This window comes from Lepisosteus oculatus, chromosome 9, assembly GCF_040954835.1.
Source record: "Lepisosteus oculatus isolate fLepOcu1 chromosome 9, fLepOcu1.hap2, whole genome shotgun sequence".
Classification (NCBI taxonomy): domain Eukaryota; kingdom Metazoa; phylum Chordata; class Actinopteri; order Semionotiformes; family Lepisosteidae; genus Lepisosteus; species Lepisosteus oculatus.
The window spans coordinates 30,607,371-30,626,590 of NC_090704.1; the positions used below are offsets into that span (position 1 = coordinate 30,607,371).

Genomic DNA, 19,220 nt, shown 5'->3' on the forward strand with positions numbered 1-19,220 from the left:
TGTAATAGCAAATGTCTTAGTATTAGAGATTTGAGGATATTCTACAAACTACTCATCAATTACTTAATGACTGTACATAATGACATAATGTAACAAAGAGATCTGTTTCCAAAGAAATGAAATGTAAATACACATGCACATAATTTAAAATATTACCCTAAAAAACCCTATTATAAAGATGTGTAAAAATAGCTTAAAATAATTGGAAAGTAAATTTGAAATAGAAAGCCTTCACAAACTCTAAGAAACAACTAAATTATTCTAATTCGATTATATGGTGTACCATTAATAAATTCCAAATACTGTAATAAAAAGTTCTGAGTGATGTTAGAAAGCTGCTTTACTTGAAGACGTTCACTGCAGGTTTCTGATGAAAAGGGAAGATCTGAATGGTTTCGAAGGTAACTGACAGGAAATGGTGCAGTGTGTTTTAATGTGATCTGTGGGTGTATGAGTTAGTAACGAAACTGAGTGACTCAGATTCACTCGGAGTTTGAATGCTGTAGGGAAGTAAACTTTTTTTTTTACTTTTTATTTCAATACATGATCATCAGGGTTGAGACACTTCAGATTAGATCCGAAAACCATTGACATAAGATCACATACGTTCACAATAGCACATGACAGCATCTATGCAGGCCACACACACTTACACATAGGCTGACAGGATGAAGCTCTGAGTTTCACACACACACAGACCTACTCACTAGCCTAGACTGCAGCGCTGAGATATACTGTACTGTACATATTCTCCCAAAACAAAGCCATTTAAACAGCAGCATTGAAATGGATGAATTAGGTAAGTGTTTTAATGCAATTTTATGTTTAGTAGGAGCATTTGATATACGTGAATGTATTGTATATTTCAGAGATGTAATTGTTTTTTATTTTTCAGTTCAGCAGGTCAGTTTTAATGACTGAGTCAAAGATTTGAGAATTTAAGAGTTACTGGCAATAGAATGTTTTATTTTGTTTTGAATAAGATTCAGTTGAGCGTTTTAGGTTTCCGAGGTCTTAGACATGGCGTGATCTAGAGAATAAAGTCATACAGGACAAAAGACATTGAGAATATATAAAGAAACAGATATACAGCAGTATTTGAGAAAAAGAACTGCAAAGGGAGTATTTTTAAAATGTGTTTTGAGGTGAGGGCATGGGTGAGGAGGTGTCACTCAGGATAACAGGATAATGTAAAAGAATAAAATGGCCACAGTAATAAAATATTTCATACTGTAATTACATTGCACGAGTACACACACTTTGCTGAAACAACAAAGGACAATTCTGTTTTATATGGATAATAAGAAAACTGGTGATGTTAAGGACAAATACAATAACAACAATCACTATTATTATCTTGTAGACAGCTTACTGGAGGAGTTGGCTGTGAGTTCTTCCCAGAGTTCAGAAGGGCAAGATAATACCTCTACAAGAGGCAGCAGAGGAGATAACTGGGTAAATGGGTGATTTTAGAGGAAATTCTTTACACCAGTGATGCATAATGGTTCTGCGCTTCAAAAATTCATAATTAAAAAAATCTGGTTACTTTTTATTTAAGAGTAAAGATATATTTTGAAATAAGTCATCAAAGAGAACTACTGTATGTAGAGCAGTCAGTTATATATTTAGAAGTATTAAGCTTTAAGGACTTGCCCTAAATGTATTTTCATGTTACTTTAAATTTGTAAAACCTTTATTTTTCTGTTGTAGACAATTTAACCTGTAAATAAATGACTGTGTACATCCCTGGCTCTCAGAGGAAACTATTAATGAACAAATTTCCATGAAGTGAAAAAAGTAAAAATCTTTTAAAGGATGTAAGTCTCTGATACAGTACTGTACATCTCAATTTTCAGAAAGTCTTTGGCAACGTCCACTAGGTCAACTGAACTCTTTCTTAAATGTTTGCCGGTTCAAATTTAATGGATTCAAAACTGGATTTCATGTACAGTATAGCGGTCTTACGAGTAATCTGTGAGATGAAATAAGAACCTGAATCCTCCAGATCTTGTCTGAAGATCCCTATGGAAACACCTATTGAGTTGCTGAAATTAACAGCAGCACCTGTATTCTGAACTGAGTTAACTGACTCCCTTTCACTCCTACATTCTAGGAACGTTCAGCATATGTCAAATATATCACTGACACACAAATGTAGTTTATGAAATAAAATTAAGTGGAATGAATTATTGAAAGATCATTTCAAATGAAGGGTGTCAATATTTTTGTCTAACAGTATAGGAATGAAATGTACCAGACTACGAATCGCACACTGGTTGACTATGCTGATGATACTGTAAACGGTAAACGCAGGGAAAGGTATCGCTATTCAACAGCAGTGTAAGACACAGAAAGATTTGCAAACAGACGCAAATCTAAAGCAGGGAAAAATTGTAAGGCATAAATAAGTACAGTTCTACACATGTGCAGAATGTGTAATGTGCAGAAGACATAGCAAATGTATTTTCAAACTTTGTTAAACAAGCTGTTTGCAAGGATATACAAGGACAATTTAAAGTAAATTCTGCTATGCAGCACATTTTAATCATTAAGTAGAATCTACAAAGAAGAATAATACATTAAAGGACAGCTCAATAAGGAAATACCATTAGCTGCTAATTCCCTCTAATCAGACATGTCACTAAGATTAAATAGCTAAAGTTTCATCTTCACTATAAATTATATATAACTATAACATTAACAGTAGCAGTTTTTTTAATCAAAAAGCTTCCAGTCTTCTTAAGCTTTTCAATAGTAAGTAAAGGGTAGTAAATATCCCCTATACTTTGGATCAAATGTACATGTAAAGACTCAGACATCTCAGAAGGAATCCTGTGCATCAAAGACTTACAACAGCCTATATACTATATATTTAGTAAAGATGTAGTCTACCAATCCAGCTACATTTTTAGGGCCATTCATAAACATTTAGGAAGAAGCACAACTATTTCTCTATGTACACCTGTTATTGGCTATCTAGCAAAAAGCACCATAAGAGTTTAACCGTATGTATTTATCTTATTAGAAGATAAGGAGATTACATTCTTTAAAGACATTTATTCTGAGCAGAAACTAATGGCATGTCTGACATGCAGACAATTTTTCTGTTTTTAGGAGTTTAGCACTTTATTCAGTTTATCCTAAGCAGATAACAGCTTATTTGTTCTTGTTTTTGTCAAATTTCAAATTGCACGTCTCCTGTTTTACTTTAAAGTCTACTGTACATTGTTATTGTGGATGCATCTCAGGTCCTGGGGAGCCCTAAACCAGCAGGTTTTGTGGGCCATTATTAAATCTCTAGTTTCTAAAGATTCAGAGATGCTCCAATCGTGATCAATAAAACAAGGGATTTGTTAAATGAAGTCATTTCATTTAAGAGCTAAAATATTATAACCTGTCAGCCATCAAGGTCCAGAGATTTCTTAATTGGATAGATTACTCACAAGATTCGTCAATGGATGGACACGCCTATTCTAAGAGCTCAGATGAAAAAATCTTGTTTCAATTTGAATAATAATAGAGTTCAGTGCAGCTGTGGGACCCTAGTCCATGTATAATCAATCAATATATAATCAATTCTACCTTTAGACTGACACAGTCTAATGTTATCTGATAGTTACCTCTACAAAGGTCTTCCGGCTGTGACATACAGTAGAGCATTAACACAGAAGGTGGAACTGAAACATCAATAGGGAAGTTGAGAAAGAAATTTAAAACTTACACCTCCCCATAATATATACTGCCCAAGCCAAACTGGACTTTTTAAAGATGTCTGATTGGAACACAAGGAAAATAATTCTTCAGAGATTTATTCCAGGTACTGAAGTAATAAAATCCTATGTGGGATACTTACCTGGGCCACACAATGTAGTTGAAGTACTAGATAATTTTGTATTCATACAGCATTTTGATCTTAGTGAGGCTCTCATTTTAATGCACATATGTTTAAGGAGGGATTTAGTTTGATAATCAAAGCATCTTAACCATAGGGACTAGGCTTGGACATTAGTTCTTGAAAAAATGCAATTCTTCTTCAGTTGTTAATTTCAATATCCAAGTTTGAAGCTTGTTTCAGTTCTACTTGCCTCATCACATCAGATATGATTTTAACCCACAACACTTTCATTCAGTCTTTTATATATAAAAATGCGGCATTTTCTCTTTTGATTTCTGGTGCTGTATGGTTCTCTTTGCTGGGACAAGTGGGCTGACCTTAACTAGACTATTCAAGGATTTTACACATCTCAGTCCCCCTGCAATGCAGATGTGTTCCATCCAGCATGACTCAGCCCTCATCTAGATAGATGTTTTATTGATCATGGGTATGGAATTCGGGCTCCCCCTAGGTTCTGGGCATTATCCTGGGAATGTACCTGGTCACCCTTTGTACCTATTCCAGAGCAGCAATGTCGATTTGGGGAGGTCTGAGTCAGTCTGGGGTCTGCCTTTGCATCTTCTCTTTAAAGATAAAGACAGACATCCACTGAGAAGGAGTAAAATCCAAGCAACTGCATGGAGAAGAAAAACACATTGATGAAATCAGAGAATGAGAAAGAGAGAAAAATATGGTTAGAAGCCTCTAATTTGCTTAAACAAACAGGAAGTCTCGAGATATTTTCAGTATCACATCATTTGCAAAAATTTAGTATTAACTATATCGAATTAATTGAAGTATTAATTACTGTACTATAATGTCTTATTTATTCAGTGATGCTGCACTTAATTCTTTTTAAAAATATTGTTTGACCCAGGTGACACTGAGCATACAGTAAAAAACCCATTAAAAAACACAATTTGTTTTCTTATTCTCACACAGCCTCATGTATATGTTATTATTTTTATATAGCTGTACTTGAAATATACATCTTCTGCTGTTCCTTTTATTCGCTTGTGTTTTGTCTTTTTTAATGTAAAGAATGGATTACCAAGACACGTTCTGAAAGTGGAGATAAGGATCATTTTAAACTGAGTTTTCACACTATAGAACCACAGTTTCAAACTGGCATCAGACTGGTCATTGTTTGAGCAAGTGTTTGGTCAGAGAGTATTTTCTGTTTTCACATTCCTGCGTGTTATTTCAGAAACATATATTTCTAAACTAAGTTTACCCCCATTTTGTTTTTCCAAATGCTAAAAAAACTACACAGAAGTTAAATAAGTTAATTCGGTAGGCTACCATTTCTCTTAGGGTTAAGGTTGTTTTGTTTTTGTGACATTAGAAACTGGATGTGATAATTTTGCAGAAGATCAAAGCAACAAGGTGGTTTTATCAGAGCTTCTTAGAAACACCTTATATGATTAAATCAACAGTCCATGCATCTGTATTTCCTGTCTCTTAATATTCTGCTAAAATGAGTTTTTGCTTTTGCAAAGTAGCATTCTCTTCTGTGGTTTAAGATGTTCTGTATTGCTAGTTTTTATTATTTGGTTTTAATGAAGCTGTTTAGCAAAGTAAAAACAAAATGCTGGCTGAGTAGTCTGTGTCTCATGTACCTTTGCCATTTCAGGTCCAGCCAGTCTACACCACCAAACTCCCAGCAAAACCAGCACAAGAGATCGAGAGTGAACATGTATACAGGTGAGACTGATATGTTTTTTAAAAATATTTCTGAAATTAAACACACAGAAGGGAAAAGAGACAGAATGAGTCTCAAAATCAAAATGCATCTGCACACACGCAAAATTCTTCCCCGGACTAGTCACTGTTTAGTCCTAACTTAGTCTAATAACACATCCTGAATGTTGGATTTATTATCAGCTCTAAATTGCTTAACCAAATGACTTTTGATATTTAGAATATTCTCAAACAAGCATGAGTATTCAGTGGTAATATACAGCCAAAACTGAAGCAAACAGTTGAAGCTAGAATGTCTACATGCACAACTGAAAGCTCAGATTTTAAAATGAACACGTATACAAACAACAAGACACATCTACCCACCTGAATACCTCCCTTCACAGACAAACACACATAAACAGTATATATACTGTATATGCAGGCAGACATAATTTTAATTATGACTAGATTAGTAATGATGTGTTTTATCTTAAAGTCTAATTTAGCGGAAACTACAGTAAACCGCAAGATTTTGTCTTGTAATTAACTGATACACTACATAGTGTACACATTGCAAATTGGTCGACTGTTCTGCTGTTTCGGTTAAATATAATGTGGTTTCTGTGGCCACACCTGCTGCAAAACTACATACAAGGGCAGGAACTGTTTTTCCTTTGTATACTAGTGAGGTACCGCACCCTGAGGAGGCCTGTTTGCTCAGCCCCGGATCAGCAACACGGGAGCTGGATGCCATAATGACTGGACTGCTGGAACTGGACCTGGGGGTGAGAGGCCACAGACATCGTTTCCTTTCTGCCTTCTTTCTTTTTATTACTCTAGCCTATCGAGTCCAGGCCCAGAGAGTGTACAGGGTGCAGGCCCACAGAGAGAAGAGTTTACAGGGTGCAGACCCACAGAGAGAAGAGTTTACAGGGTGCAGACCCACAGAGAGAAGAGTTTACAGGGTGCAGACCTACAGAGAGAAGAGTTTACAGGGTGCAGGCAAACAGAGAGAAGAGTTTACAGGGTGCAGGCACACAGAGAGAAGAGTTTACAGGGTGCAGACCTACAGAGAGAAGAGTTTACAGGGTGCAGGCAAACAGAGAGAAGAGTTTACAGGGTGCAGACCTACAGAGAGAAGAGTTTACAGGGTGCAGACCTACAGAGAGAAGAGTTTACAGGGTGCAGACCCACAGAGAGAAGAGTTTACAGGGTGCAGACCCACAGAGAGAGAGTTTACAGGGTGCAGACCTACAGAGAGAAGAGTTTACAGGGTGCAGGCAAACAGAGAGAAGAGTTTACAGGGTGCAGACCTACAGAGAGAAGAGTTTACAGGGTGCAGGCAAACAGAGAGAAGAGTTTACAGGGTGCAGGCACACAGAGAGAAGAGTTTACAGGGTGCAGGCAAACAGAGAGAAGAGTTTACAGGGTGCAGACCCACAGAGAGAAGAGTTTACAGGGTGCAGACCTACAGAGAGAAGAGTTTACAGGGTGCAGGCAAACAGAGAGAAGAGTTTACAGAGTCCAGGCCCACAGAGAGAAGAGTTCAGAGTTTCTGAGTTCAGACCTAGAGAGAAGAGTTTATTGAATCGCTCTCAGGGAGACGAGCTGCTGTTACACCATGACTGGGCGAGTGGAGTTGACTCAGACATACTGTACAGCAACACGCTACAAAGAGATGCAGGAGAAAATGAAGGATGCCATGCCGGTTTCCATCACTGTCCCATTCCCTTGCTGAATGATGCTACAGAATATAATAATGTTGCTTTAGATACTCAGACGAACGTTCTCTCTCCATTTTTATGTCCCAATTTTATAGGAATCGTGTTTTGAATATGAGGTCATGAGAATAGGAATTTAGAAACAACATACTGTACTCCAGAAGCTTATGAAGACTAACATAAATTTTACAGATGGCAAACAATAACTTGCCACAGTAATGTACTTAACTGGAAAAAGGGTGAAATGTAGATCAAAGCTGATTATGAACATAAAAAATAAAGCAATCTTACATATAGGGCTATGTAAGTTTTACTGCATTTCTAACCTAAGGCATACACTCCACTAAATTACACATGCACTTCAGCAAGTTTTTGTTTAACTTCAACACCAGGTCCCTAATATTTCAGCTCAGTCATTCTTATTGTTGAAAGGAAAAAAACACACATCTCAGGTCAAAGTTGGGATGGGTGATAACTCCGATGAAGGGACTGACCTGGCCAGAATTCAGTAGTATTAGTTTGGCTCCTGTCCTTATGCAAGGTAACTTAAAGCATTAAATCACAGAAATGCATGAAGATACGATACAATAACATGACTGCCAAGTGCAGATATGGGCCTCAGGTGCTGTGTGAAAAATGTTGGTACAGTGCTTACATTAAACGAATGGCAAAAGAGAAAGAATATGTACTGTCCCAATAAGCATTGACAATAACAAGCATATCAGGACAATGATGATGTGTTAACAAATACAGATTCCTAATAAAAATTCCTAATGTGAAAATATTCTCTGCCTATTTAATTCATTAGGTACTCTTAAAAATAATAATTTTGAAGTATGAAGCTGCAGGATCTGGAAACATTATACAGACAACTCTTTGGCCGCCTGTAGAAAAGGACTCCACTTGAAATCCTCGGTTGGCATGGAAACAACATTTATTTTGGCAGTTTAGATATTTACTTTTGGATGAGCTCTTTCATATATTTTTATTTCAAACGACAGTGTATTTTGGAAACCATTTACAGTTGCCATGTTACACGAAAAACAATTCCAGAATTCCCTGAAAACGTTCGATCTCTTCATAAATATTTTTAGCTGCCTGACAGATCTCCCTCCTCTGCGCTACCGGTCCTCGCAAAGAGGGGAAAGGAGAAAGAGAAGGAGCCTGAGAAGAAGGACAAGGCGATGCACAGCCCAGCAGAACCGGAGACCACTGGCAAGACACCCAACAAGACGCCCACCAAGACAGCCCAGCACCCTCCGGGGGCAGAAGGAGCCTCCATAGACCACCTTCTTGGTGTCCTCAGCTCTGATATGGAGAAGATGGGTGTGCACACCGCTGCCAAAGGCCATTGTGCTGCTTGTGGCAAGTGCATTGTGGGAAAGGTACTATAAAGTAATAGAAGTCAATGATGCGCACTTTAATAAAAGCAAATATTAACTTATCTGAATGTTACTGAATGTTGTTTTAGAACCAGGCCTCCTTAAATGTTGAAATAATATGCTTCATATTTGCTTACTGGTAAAGTACACGCCCTGGTACTTAATATTTTCTGGTCCTTATATGAGCAAACAGGTTCTAAAGACCTTTTGTTACCTTGTTGTCTAAGATGATTTGCAGAAATGTACACAAATATGTGCAAATAACATATTAAATACAGTGTCTTGAACAGGTATCCATTCCCTTCTAGTGATGCCCCCTTTTGTTATTTAACAAATGATGTACAAACATTTTTGAAGTGAACATTTTTAATCAAACTTGAATGCTCAGATTCTATACGTTAATGGGTAAACTGTGACAAAACTTCATCAACGATCCCCAGCCAACTTTACAGAAACTGAGCAAGTCTGCAAAGCTGGTAGACATCCAAAAAGTAATTGATGTCAAAGATGATTCCAACAAGTATTTTCTCAGGGGGTGAATGCTTATGCAATCAACATATTTTAGCTTAATGTTTTTTTTGCAGCGCTTGTCGACATTTAAATCCTTTCCTCCATAAATGTGCTCAGTTTTACAAGGCACTTAATACTGCTTTCCTTCATTAATCAGTACGTTTAAAAGAGTGTGCAGCTTGGGAAACCTGACATGGATCAAACTTGTTTCTTCCCTGCTTTATTCCTCTCTTTCTCCGCTCAGGTGATCACAGCTATGGGCATGACCTGGCACCCCGAACACTTTGTGTGCTGTGTGTGTAAGGAGGAGCTTGGAGTTTCATGCGGTTTCTTTGAAAGAGATGGAAAACCCTACTGTGAGACAGACTATCAGAATATCTTCGCTCCTCGCTGTGCGTACTGCAATGGACCCATCTTGCAGGTACAGTTATAGTCAATTTCACTTGGAAATCAAGGAATTAAAGACTGTTTCTAAAAATCGGCTGAACAGGGGATCTCCAGGACCAGGGGTGAAGACCATTTAAAGATACCAATTTATCTATCCTAGGAAGTAAGAGGAGACAAAAACACCCACCAAAAAACAGTATGAATATAGAAAGAATATGCAAATTGCACAAAGAAGGTGCCCTGGTCTAAAATCTAACCCAGTACTTAAGTACATAAGGCAGCAGTGTTAAACACATTAACACTGTGCCATCTGTGTTTGTTACAATGACTTTCCATCAGTGTATTCCCTGTGCTTTAGGGGTGTTCAGGTAGAACTTCTTGAATGTTAAAATGGCTTTTTACACGACGGTATCCCGAAAGCTAAATGCTCTGTAGAAGGATGTATGCTGGTAGGATTGTATCCAGCAGTGTCATCTCCCCCACAGAACATCCTGACAGCACTGGACCGCTCCTGGCACCCAGAGCACTTCTTCTGTACAGCATGTGGACATGTGTTCGGCTCAGAGGGTGAGAGACTGAAGCAAACACACACTGACACGTAGACTAAGGACTCATTCACTTAGTGATGGTAATGTGTAATAACTGTAAATTACTATAAATATAATAATAATAAGCATATTTATTGCGTGCTTTTTACAGGTCTCGTATTTATTAACAGAACTGTTGCTCATAGCAGATAACCTAGTGCATGAAGCATGTACTACAGCTGAGTTGTTTACAGTACCTACAGTATAATGATTAATAAAGACAAATATATTCAAATATTTCTCAAATACCACCAGCCAGGTTTTCATTACACAAAGGTGCACAAATGATTACCACTTTCACAAGGCCGACTCTTGTTATGCTAAATTTGGCTGTCCAGCCTCTATGTTCCTGACCTTAGTCCCAGCTCCGCTTGTGTCCTAACTTGCCCAGGGCTCTGTATCTCATGCCTAAGGCGATTCCTGTGCTCTTGGCCCCACCACTTGTGAATGTTCATTACTGCTGTACAGACAGGTGTACATAGTGGGCATCTTAGCTTCCCTGTCATAGTCACCAGAAGATGTCTTACCTTCAGTGCACAGGCTTCATGCATCACACTTTATAGAAACAACTATCAATCAAACAAATATAAAGCTAAATGTTGCTAATTCCTGTCTCAAGCAGATATAATATCCAACACATCATTCAACAGTAATGGGAGAGTAAGGATTCTGCTTTAGTGAATGAATTCCAGTCGTTGATTATGTAGTACAGCTGGTCATACAGCAGCATATTGTTTGTCCTAGATCTTTTGACAGTAATTTTGTTTCCTTTGATTGTTGTGAAATAGGCTCACTGTTTCTAAATCTTCTGGCCCCTGTCTTCCCTGACTCCAGCAACAGGAGCCCTACATTATAGATAGATAGATAATATTTTATTAATCCCATAGGGAAATTGATGTGTTACAGCAGTCCAGCCCAAGACAAGCAAAAACAGACATCAGAATAGTTATAAAACAAAAGACAACAAAATAAATAAATAAATAAATAAATAAATAAATAATAAATACATATGTGTGTGCAAAATGTGATGATCATAGTCACTGTAAAAACAATAAAATATGTGCAAAATGTGCATAGGTTTATACAGACTGATTGTCCAAAAAGTACAATGGCGCAAACATGCTGTCCATAGACGAGCAAATGAAGGGCTAACAGTCCTAGCCTAGAGCAGCGTTATACACCCTGCCCTAGGGTTATTATTATGTCCACCTGGCTTTCTATTGTTAGCTCAGATTCCCCTGTCTAGACCCTTCTTTCCCATTAGGAATAAGTCGCCTTCCACGCTGTGCAAATAAGATCTCATTAGTGCACTTCGTTGAGGGTCTATTTGGAGCCCAGTCAGTAGATACCAGTCAGTAGGCCCATAAACATCAAGGTGAGTACAGAATATTATAGCTTCACTATTTCACAGGCGTACTGCGTATCCTGTGTCACTCAAGCAGCACAGGAAGTTGTTAATGCAAACCTGATGCCTTCTCCTTTCTGCAGAAATAGTCATCAAGAATTAAAATAACTATTTAGCTAGTAACAGTTTTATTACAGTAAAGTGGGTTGCTTGCTTACAGTTCTTAGCGCCTGGTCTTTGGTCAGGTTATTGTTCCCTCAACCGAGCAAGATGAAGTCAAATCTTTTGTTAGAAGTTTCTCATCTATGAACCCTTAGCAACAGTAAACAGTGTATAAATATAGGAAGAGGAAACCTCATAGTGGTCACTAAAACCACCCAGTTCTAAAATCAGTTTGAAAATTAAATTAATTCATTATGTTTGATCTCTCTGGACCTTGGATCAAGACCTTTAGATGGAGATCTATTCTTGATTGACTCATCTCACAGGTCAACCACCTGTACCACCAGGATGCCTTGACTCCCATTAAATGAAGTTTTTAGTACAAGTTCAGTTTGGCTATCACTAGTTTACTATACCAGGCAGAAAATCTGTCCAAACATTTTGTAACCGTTTTTTCCAATTCAGGGAGAGCCTTTGCCTCTCCCGTCAAGCAACAAGCGCAAGGCAGGGTACACCGTGGACGGCACATCAGTCAATCGCACCGGGCGAAAATATTTATTATAATAAAATAATACATATAATAATAATAATAATAATAATAATAATAATAATAATAATAATACATATAATAATAATGTATTATATATAACAGAATATATTCTATGTCTGGAATATAGCGGCTACACCGCTGTAACTTAGTGATTTAATGAGGTTGTCTTTGTGTTTGAGTCACATTCACTGAGTGCGAATCACAGAAATCCGGCGCGTTTTCCAGCCCGAGCACCCTCCTGATCCATCCCCCCCATGTGGCGTGTTTTTTTAGGTTTCCTGGAGCGTGAGGGCAAGCCGTACTGCCACGCAGATTTTTACCGCCTCTATGCGCCGAAATGCTCTGGCTGTGGGGATCCAGTGAGGGAGAACTACCTGTCGGCTGCCAACGGCACCTGGCACACCGCGTGTTTCGTGTGCGCAGTGAGTTACAGTACCACCCGCCTCCGCTTTAAGCTCAGCTGTAACGCTCGATTCAGCAAGGAGAAAAAAATGTTCCACAGGGTTCGAAGTTAAATATTATAACGTAACGGGGGCTCAGGCGGGCGCCCTTGCCGCATCTGGTCGGCCCCATCCCAACTGGAGGCTCGAACCCGGGACTCCCGCGTCTCTCTGCAGTGACCTAGCCACGTGAGCTAAAGAGCGATCTCTCTACAGCCTCTACAGTGATTGCCGGGTGGAATTTCCTGCCTGACCTTCAAATTTGATCAACACGTTGTTTTCTGTATCAGTCACAAATCAGAAACATACAGTAATCTTTCTGATGATCTGAACTCAGTAACTGTAGTCCTGCTATCACAGGGAAGGGCGGTGACATCACCTGCTCTGGTACGCCGGCTCTTACACAGTGCTTGTCGGCCGTAAGCGTTACAATATCTAATAGATAACTTTGAATGTATTCACAATTTATCTTTCTTTTCGTCTTCCAGCTGTTAAGCACTGAGTCTCCCTGTAATAGTTGCTGCTTTGTACAATTACATTTTCACATACAGAAAGTAAAGACTGTGTAAGGCATTCAAAACACAAAGGAATTGCCTTCAAAGTATATTACTGGTCTCTTCCACACAGCAATGTGACACTCCTACACTAGAGCCTCATTTCTATTTTGGGTCACTCGCCTCTTCCATGTGCTGGACCTTCCCCCTAGCAAATATTGAGTAGCCTAAAATAATGGAAATAATTCATTCAGTTGTGTCCCAATGCCAACAGTGAATGTGCAGAGTTTGGATTGTACTCATTTTATATTATATATTGTATATTGTACTATACATTAGAGTATATTCATAATTTCTATTATTAGAATCTCGTGGCCTTATCTGTGTCAATCGAACGTTGCACCTCTGATCTTCTGTGAGTGTTAGAGTGTTCGGAGAAGCTTCTAGAGTTCAGATCATCAGAAAGATTACTGTATGTTTCTGATTTGTGACTGATACAGAAAACAACGTGTTGATCAAATTTGAAGGTCAGGCAGGAAATTCCACCCGGCAATCACTGTATCTAAAGAGGATGTTTGAAGGGGACTGGACTGCCCACACTGCCTTTAAAAGGCACACGTGGAAACCCCTTTAAATTGCCAGCAGCTGCAATTTACCCACACATACTCTCACCCACATGTTTACACACACACACACACACACACATACTCTCACCCACATGCTTACGTGCACATACTACATGCTTTCACACTCACACACACATACTCTCACCCACATGCTTCCACACTCACATACACACACAAAGCACATGCTTCCACACTCACACACACATACTCTCATCCACATGCTTACACACTCACATACACACACAAAGCACATGCTTCCACACTCACACACACATACTCTCATCCACATGCTTACACACTCACATACCCACACAAAGCACATGCTTCCACACTCACACACACATACTCTCATCCACATGCTTACACACTCACATACACACACAAAGCACATGCTTCCACACTCACACACACATACTCTCATCCACATGCTTACACGCTCACACACGCACATACTACATGCCTACACACTCACACACAGGCACATACTACATGCTTCCACACTCACACACACATACTCTCATCCACATGCTTACACACTCACATACACACACAAAGCACATGCTTCCACACTCACACACACATACTCTCACCCACATGCTTACACGCTCACACACGCACATACTGCATGCTTCCACACTCACACACACATACTCTCACCCACATGCTTACACGCTCACACACGCACATACTGCATGCCTACACACTCACACACAGGCACATACTACATGCTTCCACACTCACACTCAGACCCTCTCGCTTTGCTCTCTCTGCGTGCGCCCGTGCAGGACTGCCTCAGCCCCTTCCAGGACGGCTGTTTCATGGAGCTGGATGGCCGCCCCCTGTGCACGCTGCACTTCCACGCCCGGCAGGGCACGCTGTGCGGAGGGTGCAAGAAGCCCATCTCGGGCCGCTGCATCGCGGCCCTGGGGCGCAAGTTCCACCCCGACCACTTCGTCTGCGCCTTCTGCCTGCGCCAGCTGGCCCAGGGCGTGTTCAAGGAGCGTGAGGGAAAGCCCTACTGCGCAGGCTGCCACCAGAGACTCTTCCTTTCGTGAGCCCACGGTTTGCTCCTGGTTCGTTCTTGGTCTTTTTCTTTTATCTAACTACACAAGTACATGCTCACTAATGTTTACAAAGCCACGATAGGTTAGGGTAAAAAAAATACTGATTTCATACTGATGTCGCTTGATAAGTGCACGCTTCTAAATACATTAGAAATAATCTGCTGGATGGGAAGGATAAGGATGGAGAGCCAGCGCAGCACAGCGAAGTAAATCGTTTCAAAATCACTGTAGCTAAAACACCCCTGAAGCAGAAAAAACATTAGAGGAATATGGATGTCTTTATCTCTAAATAATTCAAACAGTTAGATATTTCCTTTGTGGTGGCTCATAAGCTTTATTTTCAGATCTGAGTTGAAAACAATAACAGTTCTAAATTGGATTCTGCTTACATCATGTCTAGGGTAAGAAACACGACCGAAGGTGTTTTAAATCTTAAGTTAAAATGTTATAAATCATTTCAACCCACAGTACATGGTATGGTTATTCATTTTACATCCTCACTGCAGACAATATTGATGTCATCATAAAAACCCTTACAATGTGACATTGGGGTAGACATAACAGAAGTGAATGATATGATTAAAAACAGGAATTTAACTTCAACTGATAATTCTGCTTCAATAATGCTGACTAGATGTCTAGATGACACGTAATGCCTTCTGGCATTTGAATGGTTGCTATCTTTCAATCTATTTGATAAAATGTCTTTCATGGAAGACCTGTGTGTGCCAAAATGTGGACAAGTTATGATAAATAAATAGTTTGGGAACAAAATAATTATGACACACTGGCAGAGGTTAGCATTGCAGTGCTGGGGATCTGGGCTGTCCGCATGGAATTTATAGGTTCTCCATGTGTTTGCATGAGTTTCCTCCCACAGTCCAAAGACATTCTGGTAGGTAATTCATTTCTGGGAAAACTGGCCCCAGTGTGTATGAGTGCGTCTGTATTTGTGTCTGAGTCGGCCCTGTGATGGACTGGCATCCCATCCAGGTTGTATCCTGCCTTGAGCTTGTGGCTTGCCTGGATAGACTCCAGCTTCCCCCACAACCCTGTACTGGATGAAGCGGAGAGAGAAGGGATGGATGAAATGTATGCAACATCTCCCCCTAGTGGAAAAAGTGACTGTCCCGATACAGAATTACAGTACCTCAAAGCACTGAAACCTCCGGCTGCAAACATGAATGGATTTTAGTGTCCTCTCCTTGTGAGTCTGTTACATGTGAGTGTTGATTTCATTTTTTTTTAATCTCTAGACTGGAAATATCTTCTTCGATCTACTAGATTGCAAATCTGCAAATGGGATGAAGACAGAATAAACTCACTTCATTATCCGCCACGCTTGATTCAATGTGTTATATTTCCAAATGGATTTTGAGCTTTCTTAAAGTATTAGCCTGCACAAGGTATTTTACATATGTATGTGAGTGAATTGTGAATGAATATGATATGGTTAATAGAGAATATAATAAGGCAATATGAAATAATAATTAATTGCATGTTTCATCCTGAAGAAACCCAAGGCATTTACGTATAGGAGGGAACCCCTTCACCAACCAAACTCCTACAAAGCTTTAAAAGGTCCTCCTGTTCTCAGTTTTAAAAGCACTTCCACATAGATTTTGCTTGTGTTCTCTAGTCAATGTTTTACATGATCTACTGTATATGGTTGAACTCAAAGGCTTGGTGGATGTGAATGTTTCACTCAGGTCCCCTTGTAGTCTAAAACAAATTAGTTTTTTTAGCCTGTCTGTATAGGACATTCCTTTATAAAGTACCTCAGTGCTGTTCGTTGGACTTATTCCAGAGTGGCAATATCTTTTTTTGGTAGCATAGTCGCCACCACTGCATACAAAATTCTAAATGAGATCTCACCAGTGTATTGTATAATTTTAACATATATAATATATATGTACCTGTATATATATGAACAGTTCTTGATTTTGATTATACACTTTTAAACTATATATCCTAACTTTGTGTTTTATTTCTTAGCCACATTGTCTGGAAGACGTAGATGATATCAGCCTAAACATTTGTCATTTTCATAAGTTGTATCTTCAAGCTCTTTCTTTCCTTTTTAATATTTGTAGTTTGCTTTTGTTATTTCTACTGGACATATACCTGCTAAGATTATATGCCATCTGCCTGAAGTTTACCACGAGTGCTATCCATTTTTTTATTTCCTCTGAAGCTTCTATGGTGCTTAAGAATCCTCCTATTTTGATATAATCTGACAAGTTTACTAGTTTGCTATACAAGAATCTAAATCATTGACTTATGTCAGAAATAGCAGCGTCTTAATACAGATCTTTGTAGTACTCCAATAATTATATCACTCCAGGTTGAACATTCACACCTGTACTGTACTCTATCAATCAGTTCTTAATTTAATTTCCATGAATGCCTACTGCGGATATTTAGAGAATTCATGTTTGATAAGGAATATTATTAAAAGCCTCCTGAAAATTGACATATACATGTTTGATATGTATTCATTATTGCTCTTGGTGATTCTGAAAACTATGACTATCTTAAAACTAAGATAATCAAGACCTGCATGTACTAAAAACATGTTGACTACCCCCTAGAAGCCTTATATACAGTACCTTATATTATAGATGATACTTATTGATAGCTTATTTCTAATCAAAGTTTCTGTACCCTTTACCTTACAGACATATTAGTCTGTTCAGTAAGTACAGTAAGTGAGTATGCTCAGTATGCTCAATGATTAGCCATATAAATAATTCTGCACCTTTTTGCCAAATGTGTTTTCCTTTTCTCACACTCTCACTTCATGTCTGTGTACCACCTGTTGCTTGGAGAAGCTGAGTGCCTTGATTGAGAATCCTGTGAAAAATCTCAGCTGTATTCTAGCTGTGGCAAGAAACTCCACTGCGGAGAAAGAAGAATAATTTAGATTCATTTCCTAGACCACTTCATCAGAGTCACAGGGTGGTAGGAGTGTATCCTGGCAAGCAATGGGTGCAAAGCAGGATTCAACCAGTCAGTCCTTCTCAGAGCACACAGACTCAGATAAACACATATTCACAGCAGGGCCAATTTCCCCAGAAACCAATCAATAAACATGAGAGATAACCAGAGCACCCACATAAACACAAGGAGAACATAAACAACTCCACGCAGATGGCACCCCAGTAACTGAACCCAAAGCCCCAGTGCTCTGAGGAAGCAATGCTAACCACTGCACCATTCACTATGCCGCCCAAGAACAAAATTAACTTTTTTGAAAAGTTAAGTCACAGTATGAGGAACAGCTAAAGAAAAAACGTACTGTATGTGTTTTTAGAAAAGAACCCAAACCCCTCTGACCTCCCAGTTGGGTAATCTGTCACATCATAGCCAGTCCACTGAGGGATGTTTTTCAGAAAAGTAAATTGCTTTGGACAAATGGAGTTCATAAAAAAATGATATACGGAGTAGACAGGCCTGAATCATTTCAGCTGGCTTAGGCTACGTTTCGGCTGGCCTTGTTTATCAGTGTTGCATGCCAATGGCTCCCACTGTCTTGGTCTAATTCCTCTGGATCCTGATTTCAGAAATACCAGTGGAGTCTGGGTGACCATCAGCTCCCATCGCTGCCAGATGAAGGCAGCGATGAGGAAAGCACTGTCTCTTTATTTAAACTGAGCACTCTCTCTACAGGCAGCTCTTTAAAGTTCATGTTGATCTGCCAAAAGCAGACATGGACCATCACTGAGGTTGAGGATGTGAAAAGCATTGCACTGGGACTGGAGATGCTGTGCTAGCATTTATTGTGGCTCCAAATGAACCGTTTCGTCTGCAGACGGAAGACGGAACATCTGGTGCTTCTGGATTTTGGATGAAGACTTTAAAGTGGGAGAGACAAGATGTCTCTTTGGCATGCTCCTATTGTTTTTGAGCAGCATCTACAGAATTCATTTATTCTATGCAACTACTGTTACTCTTTCCAGGCAGCTCTCCACCCAGCAAATCTGTATTTGATGCTTTTCCAGTACTGCTCTCTAATGCCTTCAGTCCCACGTCACTCATAACTCCTCTCACCCTGTTTACTCCTCTACTGGCTGATTCGCCATGCGTTCCGCTCACTGTCCAGGCTGTCCTTCCTGACCCATCTCTTCTCCCAGACCCTTGTGGCTTCAGCTGCCATTAACCCAGCATCTCTAATCAATTTCCAGAGCAAGAAAACCCATCTGTTGAGATGGTTCTTGTAGATCTTACACTCTGCTCTTGCTTTGCACCTTATATATTATCATGCTATTAATATAAAGATAACTATATTACTGTTTTTAGCCATAGTAATACCCTACAAGACCTCATTTCTGGGACTGTGATAAGCTAATAAGTTTCAGCTAGGGGTCATGTATAGTACATTCTGTAATGAAAATG

The 19,220-nt window shown here is 39.3% G+C and overlaps 1 protein-coding gene across 2 annotated transcripts; it reads left to right on the forward strand.

Annotated features, from left to right (window-relative positions):
• The first annotated feature begins 482 nt into the window (after positions 1–482).
• Positions 483–17,298, forward strand: lpxn (leupaxin). 2 transcript variants are annotated; one of them, XM_015355857.2, is made up of 10 exons: positions 483–799; positions 1,364–1,455; positions 5,508–5,578; positions 6,243–6,342; positions 8,373–8,663; positions 9,415–9,591; positions 10,043–10,124; positions 12,475–12,623; positions 14,547–14,834; positions 16,082–17,298. In XM_015355857.2, the coding sequence occupies exons 1-9, from the start codon at positions 787–789 to the stop codon at positions 14,814–14,816; spliced, it is 1,245 nt and encodes a 414-aa protein (XP_015211343.2). In that variant the 5' UTR covers positions 483–786; the 3' UTR covers positions 14,817–14,834; positions 16,082–17,298. The 2 variants fall into 2 exon arrangements, with proteins under 2 accessions (XP_015211343.2, XP_015211344.2); XM_015355858.2 differs by lacking the exon at positions 1,364–1,455 and having other exon boundaries at positions 484–799.
• The last annotated feature ends 1,922 nt before the right edge of the window (positions 17,299–19,220 follow it).

Excerpts from the sequence above, each read along its gene's own strand:
- lpxn (XM_015355857.2), top strand. Across the intron at positions 1,456-5,507 it reads GCAGCAGAGGAGATAACTGG|GTCCAGCCAGTCTACACCAC; the intron begins GTAAATGGGTGA and ends TTGCCATTTCAG. Across the intron at positions 10,125-12,474 it reads ACATGTGTTCGGCTCAGAGG|GTTTCCTGGAGCGTGAGGGC; the intron begins GTGAGAGACTGA and ends GTGTTTTTTTAG.